General features: G+C 41.8%; 1 protein-coding gene across 1 annotated transcript; it reads right to left on the reverse strand.

The window, feature by feature from the left end:
• Positions 1-10,647: 10,647 nt before the first annotated feature.
• LOC9327572 lies at positions 10,648-11,289 on the reverse strand. Its single transcript, XM_021011090.1, has one exon. The coding sequence runs from the start codon at positions 11,277-11,279 to the stop codon at positions 10,692-10,694; it is 588 nt and encodes a 195-aa protein (XP_020866749.1). The 5' UTR covers positions 11,280-11,289; the 3' UTR covers positions 10,648-10,691.
• Positions 11,290-14,164: the final 2,875 nt, after the last annotated feature.

Below are 14,164 nucleotides of genomic sequence, written 5' to 3' on the forward strand. Positions count from 1 at the left end.
GTAATGAAAACCGAAAAACTCGGTTCTTTCGGTTCGGTTTTCTCGGTTTTTGCCGAATGTCCAGGCATAGGTTTAGAAAACGGTACCACCAATCTATTTCTATATTATTTTTCCATTTAAATAAAATTTTCCAAATACATATTTGCTAATTTGTACAAAATAGTGCATGAAGCAAGAAACATAGGGATTGTAATTTGGAGTATTAAGATTCCAATTTTGACTTCAAACTTAACCAGGGTATTTATCTTTTCTAACTATTCTATTATCACTTATCACCCCTTTTATAGCCTTAAATGTCTTACAGTTATAATTTAGGAGATGCATGTTACAGACATATAAATATTTAAGCACTTCTACAATAATATAAGATTTGATATTTTCTTTCTAGTTTGATAAAAATTTCTAGAGAACACAAAAAGAGGTATATTTGGTTATATTCAGAACACACAAAAGAAAGACATATTTGGTTATATATTTGAATTGCCAAATAATGAAAATAATGAAAATAAAACATGGTTTTAGGGTCTGACCCGTAAATTACATGTATTATTATGTCTAGATAATGGACTAGATTCAAACGTGAATGAATAGCGATAGGGTCAATTTACACGTCAAAACTTTTTATATCTTTATTACTTTTTATATATTAAAAAGGGATAATGACAACAACCATACTAATATTATTATTATAGATCACGAGAATTACATAATCTTAATTTTTCTCTTAGGAAACATTCAAGAATCACGAAGATAATTGTTGGTGTAGGAATTAACACCTCCGATAATACCGGCTTAAACCAGAGGAATTACGAATAAAACTGAGATTTCATTAAAACCAGGGTATCCCGGTTTAGCCTGTTAATGGGCTAAAGAAAGAAGGTCGCCCAGCAGTCGAAAAAGAAAAAAAAAAAAAAAAAAGGTCGCCCAGCGATCTCAACTTGAAGAAGGGAGATCGCTTAAACCGACTTCCTTACTTAAGGAAAGGAAAATTTTCCTTAAGAGAAAAGGAGAATCGCGAAAAGAAAGGAAAAACAGAAGATAAGGCTCCGAAGATTTAGAAGTCTAATATATCCCTAAACCGCCTCAATGATGTATAAATAGAGGGGTCTGTCCTCTATTCAAGAGATCGGCAATTTTATACGAAAACCCTAATTTTCTTGATTGTTCTTGAGCATAACCCTTACTTTGTCTCTAAGCAACCAAATTCACCTTTTATTCGAGTCTTTGATCACAAATAGCAAGAGAGTTAATTGAATTTGTTTTCCTCCTTTAAACAAATTCATTGTGTGATTTTCTTAATCAACAATTGGCGCTGTCTGAAGGGACAACAAATACCTCTCTTTCAAAAACGCTATTCCCGATCCAACCGCTCGTAAGAAACATGGTTCAAGGAATTGAAGATCTTTCTCCACCTCAGAACAGTGGCGAAAGAAACATCAACTCCATACCACCTTCCACCATAACGGCGGACCTCTCTACGGAGACGGCTCCCGTTCAGCTGAAGAGGAGCTGGCAGCTAAGTAAGCGGAAGATCGACGCACCCATGTACCGAATCCCGCTACTACCTCATCACCCACGGTCTCATTGGACGTTCTCAAAGCGATCTTCACAACAGTGACAAAAGACCTAGCCGATGCTTTCACCAAAACCAATCGGAGGCTAGATGAACTCGTTCGTGGAGTCCAGCGACATCCAAACTCTGAGGTGACACCATAAAGACCAATTTTACCACGAACTCTCACATGCAGTTTTGACCTCACTGACGCACAGTCGAATCGGTTCGCCGCGATCCCCCAGAGCTCGCACCATCCTGATATTCAGAACGAACAACCACACATGCACCCTCAAATACCAGGGAATTATGCCCCTGGATCTTCGGCCCTGGACCACGGTGGGCATCTAGAGGATATCTATGCCAAACTCCGAGAGATAGGATCCCAAGTCCACAAAACTGTAAGCTCTGCTCCAGAGATCGACCGGATGATCGAGGAGACCCAGAAGACTCCTTTTACAGATTAGATCACGCGCTCGCGAATTCCTCAAGTCAAGCTCAAAATCTTTACATATGAAGGAGGAAGCGATCCAAAGCACTTTATTACTGCCTTCATGACTACAATCGCCAAGGCTCACTTTTTCGATAAACAGCGGGATATCGGATGTTGTCAACTATTCGTGGAAGGTCTCACGAGTAACGCTTTGACATGGTTTTCCAGGTTCGAGGCAAACTCCATCGACAACTTTACTCAGCTGTCTACCGCATTCCTAAAGAAGTATCGAATATTCATCCAACCAGGAGCTTTCAGTTCCGATCTCTGGAGTATGACCCAAGAGAGTGATGAGACAATGAACGCTAACTTGGGTCGATTTAAGGAGATATTATCCAAGGTCACTATCACAGATGATGCTGTGGTGGCTGCCTTCTAGAAAAAAATTGTTACAAGGATCTCAGTTACGAAAAGATTTGACGATCAGAGAGCCGATAGATCTGGATGATGCCTTGCATAGAGCCTCCCGATATGCCTTTTTTGAAGACGAAGATGCTAAGATGGCGGTAAGACTTCAACCGGCCAAAGCCAAGGAGAAAACTCGCGATATCTATCAAGAACCGTGACAATACTACAATCCAAAAGCGGCTAAACGAGGAACGATTTTTGCTGCAATGGATTCGGAGGATCGGACTCAAGCGCCAGTCAAACCTTTGAGCTCAAAAAATTTGTATTGTCGTTTCCACGAGTTTGGAGGACATTCCCCATAAGAATGCAAGCATCTCTTGAACATCCTCCTTGGAAAGTACAAGTCTGGCGAAGTCAAAGCGATCTATCATCCCAAGGGCGGAAGGAGTAAACGAAAGGTAGGGTTCAAACAAGCTCAGGGCGAACTCGAAGACGAAGATCAGCATCCACCTAAAAACCACCGCCCATTTCAGAACAGAGAGAAAGAAGTCCGCGTTCCCGAGAACAAGCTTCCACGACCCTGAAAGAGGTGGCGAGGACAACAACCTGAGCGAGATCTGAACCAACCTCGCAGAAGAATTTCCATGATTATGGGCGGACTCTCGGATGGCAAAGATTCAGTAAGAGCTCTAGAGAAAAGAGCACGCCAGGTGTGCAGCATCAGAGCCATGCCAGAAGACGAACAAATGAGTCAAGATCCCATCACTTTCATGTCTCAAGACGCCCACGGAATCCAGCACCCCCATAATGACGAGCTTGTAGTCGAGCTCGTTATGGAGGACTTTGATGTAGAGTGAATATTGATCGACAGTGGGAGTTCGGTGAATCTAATGTTTTTGAAAACATTGACAAAGATGGGGATTTCAGAAATAAAGATCAAGCCCAAGATTCGACCTCTTATTGGGTACGATGGCGAAGCAAAGATGTCAATCGGCAAAATCAAATTGCAAGTCCAAGCTGGCGGTATCACAAATAGGACAAAATTTGTCGTTATCGATTTAACTCCTATCTACAACGCCATCTTAGGAAGCCCATGGATCTACACCATTCGAGCAATTCCATCAACGTACCATCTGTGCCTAAAATTCCCGATAGCGACAGGAATATTCAGCTTGTACGGCGATCATAAAGTTTCCCAAACTTGCTAGGTAATGGAAAAGAAGCAACGAAAGTTGGACAGCTTATAGCAATTACAGGATGAAGAGTGCGCCGCCGTACTCGAACGACCAGCTTGCGATCTAATTAAAGCACCAAGTTGTCAGATCATTCAAGTCAACATCGATGAGTCAGATCCATCCCGAACAGTCGACATTGGGAGCGAACTGGAAGGAGAGATGAAGGAAAGATTGATCAACTTCCTAAAATCGAGGTCTTCCACTTTTCCTTGGTTTACCAAAGATATGACCGGAATAGCACCCAAAGTAACTTGCCATAAGCTCAACACGGATCTAACCTTCAAACCAGTTCGGCAAAAGCATCGTCGACTGGAGTCCGATCACGTGAAAGCCGTCTAAGACGAAGTCAAGAGACTGCTCAAAGCCGGTCTGGTCATGGATGTCCAGTACCCTGAATGGCTGGTAAATCCCGTAGTAGTTAAGAAACAGAATAGGAAGTGGAGGATCCGTGTAGACTACACCGATCGAAGCAACAGCAGGGAATCACCTCTTATCCAGATTCTAATGCATAAAGACGACTGCGAGAAAACCGCCTTCATCACCGATCGCAGAATCTATTTTTATAGGGTCATGCATTTTGGTCTCAAGAACGCCGGAGCGACCTATCAACGCCTAGTCAACGAGATGTTCGCCGAAATACTGGGAGTCATGATGGAAGTGAAATCTTTACAAGCTGGCGACCATATTCAGCATCTTAACGCACGCTTCGACATTCTAGACAAGTATCGGATGAAGCTAAATCCCACCAAATGTACTTTCGGAGTGACATCTAGTGAATTCCTAGGATACATAGTCACTGAGAGGGGAATCGAAGGAAATCTGAAGCAGATCAACGCGATACTCAAACTCCCTTCCTCTTAAAACAAGAGAGAGGTCCAACGTCTGACGAGTCGCATAGGAACCCTAAATCGCTTCGAAGCCCGATCTACAGACAAGTGCCTTCCCTTCTATAAGATTCTCCGTGGGAACAAAGATTTTCATCGGGATGAAAAAAGCGAGATCGCATTCCGAGAACTCAAAGAATATCTCACGAGTGGTGCGATCTTAGCTAAGCCAGAAGAAGGAGAAATGCTGTATTTTTACGTTTCGGTGTCAAGTTCGGCAGTGAGTGGGGTGTTAGTAAGAAACGATCGCGGTAACGAAAAACCGATCTTCTACACCAGCAAAACCCTAAATGACGCCGAAACAAAATACCCTACACTAGAGAAGTTAGCCTTAGCAGTCATAACGGCTGCTCAGAAACTTTGACAGTATTTTCAGTCGCATTCTGTAGTAATCTACACTAACCAGCCGCTTTGGACGGTATTGCATAACCCCCTTCGTGCTCCAAAAAGTTCATGCTAGTGCTAACAGACTATTTTATCAAGGTGGGTCGAAGCGGAAGCATACCACGAAGTGAAATCAACGGAGGTAGTCGCATTTATATGGAAAATATCATATGCCGATATGTTTCCCACTTGGCGAGGATACCTCCTACTGGGCGAGCGAATTGGATGGCGTGCTTTGGTCATACCGTACCACTCCACGACGACCATCAGGGCAGTCTCCGATTTCCTTAGCCTACAGACTCGAAGCGATGGCCGCGAGCGAATCAGGAACTCCGACCTTAGGAAGGTATATGATGACAGATGACCTTAGACTTAATGACCAGTTGTTGCGATATCACAACGACTTCACTGAAGAACTTCGATATCAAGTCCTAGTTCGGATCCAGAATTACCAAATCGCTGCCGCAAAATATTACAATCAAAATAAGAACGCCGCTTTAACGTGGGCGATCTCGTCCTTCGCGAAGTCTTCAGTAACACTCAGAGCTCGCTGGGAAGGACCGTACATGATCTCGAAGGTAGTTTATCCTAGGGTCTATCAGCTTATGACTATCAAGCTCGAAGAAGTACAAAACCCGTGGAACGCAGTCCACCTGAAGAAGTACTATTACTAGTCTCTACTTATTTTCAAAAAAAAAAAAAAAAAAGACAAGATCGGTCATCTGATCTCAACTTATGTAATTTGAACTACGAATGACTTGATCCCTTTATCGGGTACGTAAGCAATCCTTTGCAAGGAAGCAGCTATATTACTTAATAAAATTCAAGTTTGCATTCTCAAAACGGAATTCGCTTTAAGATCGGTAATAAATCAACTCTCGGCACCTTGGCCAGGTGTTCGACGCGTGTCTCACACGGATGCAGTGGTGAAATAATCCACGCCCTTTTAGAAACTTAATTTTTCTAGAAGGGATAGCCGAGACTAGTATCTCGCACTTAAGCTCTGGTTCAGACAAAAACAGAAGCCAAACCATGCATTTTGCGATCTGCCGAATAGATGCTCTATGGGGAGTAAACCGAGCCCAGTATATCGCACCCCAAATAATATGCTGAGTCTGCCTCACTTATTTCTACACATAGCCCAAAACTCTCTCTTTAAATGATACATAGGACTGCTGGGTACAAGCCGAGAGACGTCTCGCGCCCAATACACGCTGAATACTTTATTCCATAAAAACCGAGCTCGGTCTCACATCAAACATCTAACCCAAACTTAAAGAGAGAAAACTGGGGACGATCTAGCGAAGGACTAATCCACACAAAAGCCGATCTCGAAGTTCGCAGAAAACTCATAATTAAATTGTTCTGATAAACATAAAATTTGAAAATCATAAACTTGATACGACCATAGTTGACAAAAGTTTGCTGCCATTGCAAGGAATTTATTAAAAAATCAAAAACAACAAGCCAAATAGCCGATCAGTTACATAGTCAATAAAGGAATTTAGAAGAAACATAAAAACTTTAGATCGCTCAGTCGATGACAGATTGGTTATCCCTCAAAAGACGATCTGGCATAGGCCACACCAACTGAAGGCCAACCTTCTTCCAATCTTCTGAACGAATCTCCAATGCCCTTGTTGTCTGCTCAATCTCGTCTAGACGAACAACAACTCTTTTCCGTTTAGCTCTTAACTTGGTGACTTTGGCTTCAAGTTCTTCTAGGCGATTATCCACCTTGCGCTTCTTAGTACGAAAGTATTGGATTGACGACTTATACCTAGTTGACGAAGTCCTGGGATTCGGTCAGTTCAGCATTAGAAGCTGATGGCCTGAGGTAAAATGTTTTAGGCGACCTCATAATGAAATCCCCGTCTGCAACAATAGTCGGATGTCTTTCTCTCAAAGCAGCAGAGGCGTCCTGGGCGCAGTCATTGCAGTAGGACAAGAGAGCATCAGGCATAGGAGCTAGTCGCTGAAAACCGTTTCTTACCCAATCCCGCGGATGAGATTCCAGCAAACCCAGCTTATGAAGGAGTTCGGATCTGCAATCTTCATGAAAGGCCAACAGTTCGCAGTATTTTTTATGTCTACTTTCAACGCACGAGAGAAAACCTTCCGCCTCGCGTCTGTCTTCTAAGTTCAGCTGAAACAGGAGAGTCCATGGAAAATGAACGTTGTTAAATAAAAGCATTCCCCTTCCGATTGCTTCGGCATTAGAAAAGGTTGGAACGTTGCTATTAACCATGCGAGAGGACCCCGAAGCTCTCCATTCTTTAGCTAATAGAAGAAGCTTAACTTTTTGGATGGTATGAATGACAAAGAAAAGACTAATATTGGTTTTTCTTTTTACTTCAAATGAGGGAAAATAAACTTATCTAAATAGAAAGAAAAAATAATCAAGTCATATACAAATAAATAAAAAAACCGCCCTAAAATGGGTCCGCAGGCAAATCAGGTTCAAAATACATTAAAGGTTCGAGAGATAAGTAGATAAGAAGAGAGAAGGTCGCTAGACTTCATGATTTTGCTCATTAATAGTGACATGGCGAATGTCACTTTGGATGACAAGCTCGGAGTTCGAGCCATGCTGATCGAGAACAAGAGGAGCAACCTGGGTAGCCAACCTGATAAACTCAAGGTGTCGACCTCATCATTCGCAGCTTTGGTTTCTTTAGCAAGATTCTCTAGCTCGGCGTCCGAAACGATTGCACCTCTGCTTATTAGGACCGCCGCGATTTCCTCTTTGCCCTTGGATTGATTCAGAGCGTCCACCTTGGGTTGGACGATCTCCTCTTGCTCCTTGATATAGGCCTTTACCTTATCAAGACGAGCCTAGGCCTTTTTTAGCTGCTCGATCGTTCCGCAACCTAGAGCATTTTTTCTCTTTGTGATCCTAGGCTGCGATCAGATCCGCCTGCAACTTAGTGACCTCTCCCATGAGCTCGACCTCGCGCTTGCCAAGTCTGGCGACCTCGTCATTGAGCGAGGCAACTTCTGCCTGATGGGTCTCAGCTTCCTTCTCCAGGCGAACGTTCTTCTGTTTGACCTCCTCGTAGTTGCGCACAACTTGATCAAAACTTGCGCTCAAATTCTTGAAGGCATCCCTGTCCGCGAGCTTTAGCTTTAGCTTCCGATCATATTGAGCTATCAGATCGTTAACAAGCGCAGTGATCTGAGAATAGGAGAGTATAACATAAGTGTTTGATTTAAAACACAAACGAAGAAAAGCACTTGAAGTATTTAGGGTGGATACCTCTAAGAAAGATATGGTGAACTTCTGATAATCTTCCTTGAAGACCAGCTCGTCAGGATCTGGGAACGCCTGCGCCATAGAGAGGGTTACGTTGCTCCAGAGTTGGCAGGCTGCCTCCTAGTCCCTCACCAGGTACCGATCTTCGACATACTAAAAGGAGAACCGATCCAGATAATCGGGTTCACCCCTTGTAAGACAAAAGGTCTTTGGAGGCGGGCCACGGAAGTTATCCCAGGGAAGAGGTGTCTCTCTTCTTACCGGTCTCGGCAGCTTTCCCTCTTTCCTCCCGAGACTGTGTCCTTTGTTCTGCAGTGGCCGCCTGTTCTGCAAAAGGATCATCACTAATCGGGTCATGGACGGTCAGGTCGAAGTCAACATGCACCGTTTCAGGCATGACGACCTGGACAATGGCGACCTGATCGTCACCTTCGACTCTGCCGGTGTCTGCCCGGTCTTGAGTATCCAGAATGATCTGGTTCCCTGCTGGAACGAGATCGGTTTCGGTTGAACCGGCGGTTATTGTTGGTAACTCCGGAACCAAAGCACTATTGGATCCCGGGACAGGAGGATCCTCCTCCAAAAGACAAGCCGGAGGAAGCGGCAAATTTTGGATTCTCGCCGCAAAGCTAACAAAATTTTTCCTCACTTTTCCCATGATGCGGGCGACTCGTTCTCTTGTGATGTCTTTCCAAGATCGGTTCTGAGAGCTGAAGATGGCCGATCTGACTTCTTTGTACTTAGCGGGAAATTACCGGCTAGAAGTGTGGCGATCTGAAAAAGAAAAAATAATCGTTAAGGACAAAGTCAAACATAAATTCTAATATGACCAGCTGCTCAGAGATCTACCAGTAGTCTCTTTCCACACTCTCCTCCGATCAGAGAATGGACGCTCAGAAGAATGAAGGTCAACCCTGACGAAGAAGTAGTAACTCTCCCAATTCTTGAAGTTACTAACTTTTGACTCGGGCATGAAGTTTTGATTCGGCCGATTGTTCACAACCCAAGTTCCAGGCAATTTTTTAGGCTTCAGCGTCATCATCTCTTCCAAGCAACGAAGATTCACCCGGTAACCTTCCTCTGCATTGAAGGTGAGAGCCCCAACAAAGTTGCAGATCGCCGCTGGAGTCAACTGAGAGATCGCCAAGTGACGGCGATGAATAAACGAGATCAGTAGAGATGGGATAGGAAACCAGAGGTGACATTGTGTGAAATACGTTTAATACAAGTAGATGTAACCTCTGGGAGGATTCCATGGGCGATCAGTTGGGTCGGGAATCATATAAGTAATTCCGCAGTTTGCCAAACCGAAGGAAGATAGCATCCCGGAAACTGATTTCTAGTAGAACGGGTAGAGATCCCGATGAATCCTTCATCCCAGTTTATCACTGGAGGAAGGTCACAGTCAAAAACACCAAGGAGAGCCAATCTCGCCTCCACTTCAGCCTCGCCATACTTAGGGCGATCTGAGAACTCGTCTCTCAGATCGATTAGAACTTCAAACCAGTCTAAACCGTCCACTGGATTATCATGGTGAACAGTCGAATACCACCATCATCTTCTCGACTCGGCTCGTCAATCAGTTCAAGAGCTCTGGTCTGGTCATTCTGACTGGACTGAGCTTCATCTTCTAAGCTTCGAACCAGACATGAGTTACGGTGGCTTCACTATCGGAGGAAGAGGAAGCGGAAGCACTGGTATCCTTACCCATGATCAGAAATCGATGAAAAATGCAAAAATAAACAGAGAATAATGTGCGGAGAAGAGAGAACAGACCGAAAACTACCTTCGGTTTCTCTTTTGCAAGCAGCTGAAAATAAAAAACGTAAGAGATTCATTGAATATATGTAGAAAGAAAGTATGCGTCAGAGCTAGGGAAGTAATCATTAGGCCTATCATACTCTTCAGTTTCTGAATTCTACGCGCGCGTTCGAACGCCAAGCGGTGACACGTGTCAAAGGAAACCTGATGCATCCGAGAATATGAAACAATACGCCAAAATCTCGCAATTATTTTGCACCTTCCTAAGGAGAATCGGGAAAAGAAAGAAAAAGCAGAAGATAAGGCCCCGAAGATTTAGAAATCTAATATATCCCTAAACCGCCTCAATGATGTATAAATAGAGGGGTCTGTCCTCTATTCAAGGGATCGGAAATTTTATATGAAAATTCTAATTTTCTTGATTGGTCTTGAGCAAAACCCTTACTTTGTCTCTAAGCAACCAAATTGAAGACAAATTTATTGAATAGCAAGAGAGTTAATTGAATTTGTTTTTTTCCATTTAAACAAATTCATTGTGTGATTTTCTTAATCAACAATAATGTTAGACAGATCTTTAATAACATTACTTTTCGTCATAAATAATTGTGGAATTGGTTTCATTGTTGACAAATCATCAGTACACGTAAACATATATGTCATCGTTGCACTGACCATAGTTATAATAAAATGATTTAATTTATTAGCTGTCAAACTTTTTATACCTTTTTTAATTTTTATATATTAAAAAGGGATAATGACAACAACCATACTAATATTTTTATTATAGATCACGAGAATTACATAATCTTAATTTTTTTTTTTCTCTTAGGAAACATTCGAGAATCACGAAGATAATGTTAGACAGATCACTAATAACATTACTTTTCGTCACAAATAATTGTGGGATTGGCTTCATTGTTGATAAATCATCAGTACACGTAAACATATCTGTCATTGTTGCACTGACCATAGTGTTTAAGCCGTCATAGTCTTTGGCAGCCAAATATTTGAGGGCATAATCACGATTTTCTAGAGCATCTTCATATTCTTCTATGCATACGGAATATTTAGACTCAATATCCCGCGTGTAGCCTCCTGATAATTTAAATTGCTTCAGCGTATCCGAAATATTTTGAGCCTGATAATTGAGCAAAAATTTGGCGAGATCAGAAAGATCTAATCTACCAATTTCAGGAGTTGCTTTTAGAACCTCAAAACAAAGTGAAGAATTGATATCTTGTTTGGTGCATATGGTGTGGATCTCATCTTTTGTAACCATCGTACTAAACCTTGCATACGATGAGGCAACAAAAAATAGTAAAACCACTAAACAAGCCGATGAAAACTTTTTATCGACGTATGCAACCATTTTTCTTGTTCTATGTATTTTGGAATTTATGTGAGATTTATATAGGCTGAAAAATATCTTCAAAATTAAATGCTAACAAATTATGTACCATAATAAAATGATTTAATTTATTAACAATATGTCAAATTGTTCAATGTTTTCTTTTTTGACAATTTGACCATTTTTTTTAAGTAAGAAATTAATTTGATTTTGATTTGATTTAACAACAATATGACAACACATTAGATCAATTTTCTTCCTTAGATTTGAAATATGTAGCACATGGTACATGTCGTTACCATTTGAGAGTTATAAACTTATTATTATCCCATCAATCTTATTGATATAGTTTAAATTACCTAAATAACACTCTCTCAAATAAGAAATTTTTTCTAATACTTTAGGGTTGAATTCCACAACGCTCTTTAGTTCATGCAATAAATTTATGGTTATCGAATTAAGATAAAAAAAATAAGTATTGATATATCACGGATTTTACCCTTTTTAACCGTGATTTATGAGTCAGTTTTAGAGTCTTTTTGTTGTTTCTAGTATCTTTTTGAGTCTTTTCAGGTTTCTACACGTTCGGGACAAATTTGGAGAAAAGGAATCATTCTGGAGCTAAACCGAGGATTTAGAGCTGAGGAGACGAAATCGGTATTGAACCAAGGCATGATTGTAGACCGACACCCATTGGTTTTGTTCGACACCACACACTGCCCAGCAAAAAGTCTCGACGGTTTAGAGTTTTAAAGTCCGCATAATCAACCCAGAAGACTTCCCTGTTTGCAACTTTAGTCTCTGCACGTTTTTGAGATTTTGTAAACAGTTTTTTAGAGTTTTTCTATTTCAATATCTTGTCTTTGACTTTTGTAATTCTCTGAGCTTGAACCCTTTGGAAGATAATTGGAGTGAGCTAGATCTAGGAATTCGCATTCGAGAGGGTGGAATTACTGATATTAGATTAGTTAGTTAGCGCATCCGAGAGGGTAGTTAGCTATTCAATTGTGTTTTGAGTTCTAGAACGGTTCTTTAAATAATCCTAATTAATTTGCTAGATTTACTATTAGTTTATTTCCTGAGAATTTCCCTAAACCTTGCGCTTTAATCTATTGATCTTTTCACTTGATATCATTGCTTGCTATTGTTTTATTTTAATTCTCATAATTTATTTAGCCTAATTTCGAGACTTATAACTTATTGTGTGAACAAAAGAACTTTGTGGAATTCTACCCTTAAGTGCTGCAATTGATCACTTATTTGAGATAGTAGACTTTAGGATTCAATTTGAACCTTATCAAATTTGGCGCTTTTGCCGAAGTTCTTGGGAATCACCATTAAGTTTAATTTAGAAATTTTGTCTAAAATTTTATTTTCTCTTGATACTTACGCATTTCTTTCTTTTATTTTTCTTGTGTTTCAGGTGCATGCCTAATCGCACTACTCGGAGCACCAAAGAAAAAGACCTCGTCAGTTTGTCTACACGCGAATTGGCAAAGTTAGAACGCAACAACCCGCAAAGCTCAAAAATCATCAACAATGGTTCATGGAGAAATAAGAGCTGATAAAGAAGAGGTTTTGAGAGATGATGATGGACAATCCTACAATGAGGCTGGACAGAGATTGGACGATCAGGGGATTGTCATACCAGAGGATCTGATTGTGGAAGATCCAAACATCCAGAATCCTGCTGCTCCACCAAACGCAGTAGGTGCTCACGTCGATGGTGTCGAACGACACCACTAGGGTGTCACTTGACTCCATCTCCCAGCATACGTGCAGATCAGAGCTGACCAGCAGGGCCGCCAATAACCGCCTGCCGCGGCAGACCGTCCGATAACTCTTGGGGATTACAACAGGCCAGACCTGTTCTGTGCTAATCGATCAACGATCGTACCTCCCCCATTCCAGAGACATGACTTCGAGCGGAAGCCCGCATACTTCACTTTTGTGGGACAACATCCTTTCCATGGCTTCTCCAGTGAACAGCCTATGGATCATATCGAGAGATTGGAAGATTTGGTACTGAGCATCAAGGCTGGAGTTTCTGATGACTACCTTCTCTGCAAGCTCTTCCCATACTCACTTGCTGGGGAAGAAGCTTCTTGGCTAAAGCAGTTGAAGGTAGGATCTTTGACTAGCTGGAGGACAATCAAGGTAGCCTTTCTCAACAACTTCTACGATGATGGCAAGTTTGAAGAGCTGCTCAACAAGTTGTCTACATTCACTCTGGGACCAGCAGAAGCATTCACAGCTGCTTGGGTCCGTTTCAAGGAGTACCAACGAGATTACCCTCATCACGGTTTCAGTGAAGTTCAGCTTATCGGTATATTCTTCAGAGGAATAGATTGTAGATACCAGATGGCTCTAGATACTGCGAGCAATGGTAACTTCAACATCAGGTACCTCGAAGATGTTGTAGCTCTAATTGAAAATCTCGCCTGTAGCAACAGCACAAAGAACGCAGACTTCGAGAGGAAGAAGATTGTAGGCACTATTACTGGTACGCAATTCGCCGAGGTTAATGCCAAGTTGGATTCAGTCCACAGCCTCCTCACAGGAAAGAAAGCTATACACTTTGCTGCAGAGGTTGAGAACATTGAGACAGAGGTCGAGTCTAAAGAAGGCGTGTTCTACATTGATGGACAAAGTTACAGGAAATTTGGGCCTCCACAGGGTAACTACAGTGGTCAGCATTTCAAAGGAAACCAGAACAACTCCGGCTTCAACAACAGGTCATCGTTTCATAAGACATATCCGTAGACTAGCAGTTTTCAAAGAAGCTACGGGAACACAACCTACCAGAACCCACCTGCATCCACTCCCTGGAGCACCCACCCATGCTCGCTGCAACACTTAATCGATATGTCAAGAGATTGGTGAACAATGGTATTTGTGCTAAGGAA

This window comes from Arabidopsis lyrata (assembly GCF_000004255.2).
Source record: "Arabidopsis lyrata subsp. lyrata unplaced genomic scaffold ARALYscaffold_1, whole genome shotgun sequence".
NCBI lineage: Eukaryota > Viridiplantae > Streptophyta > Magnoliopsida > Brassicales > Brassicaceae > Arabidopsis > Arabidopsis lyrata.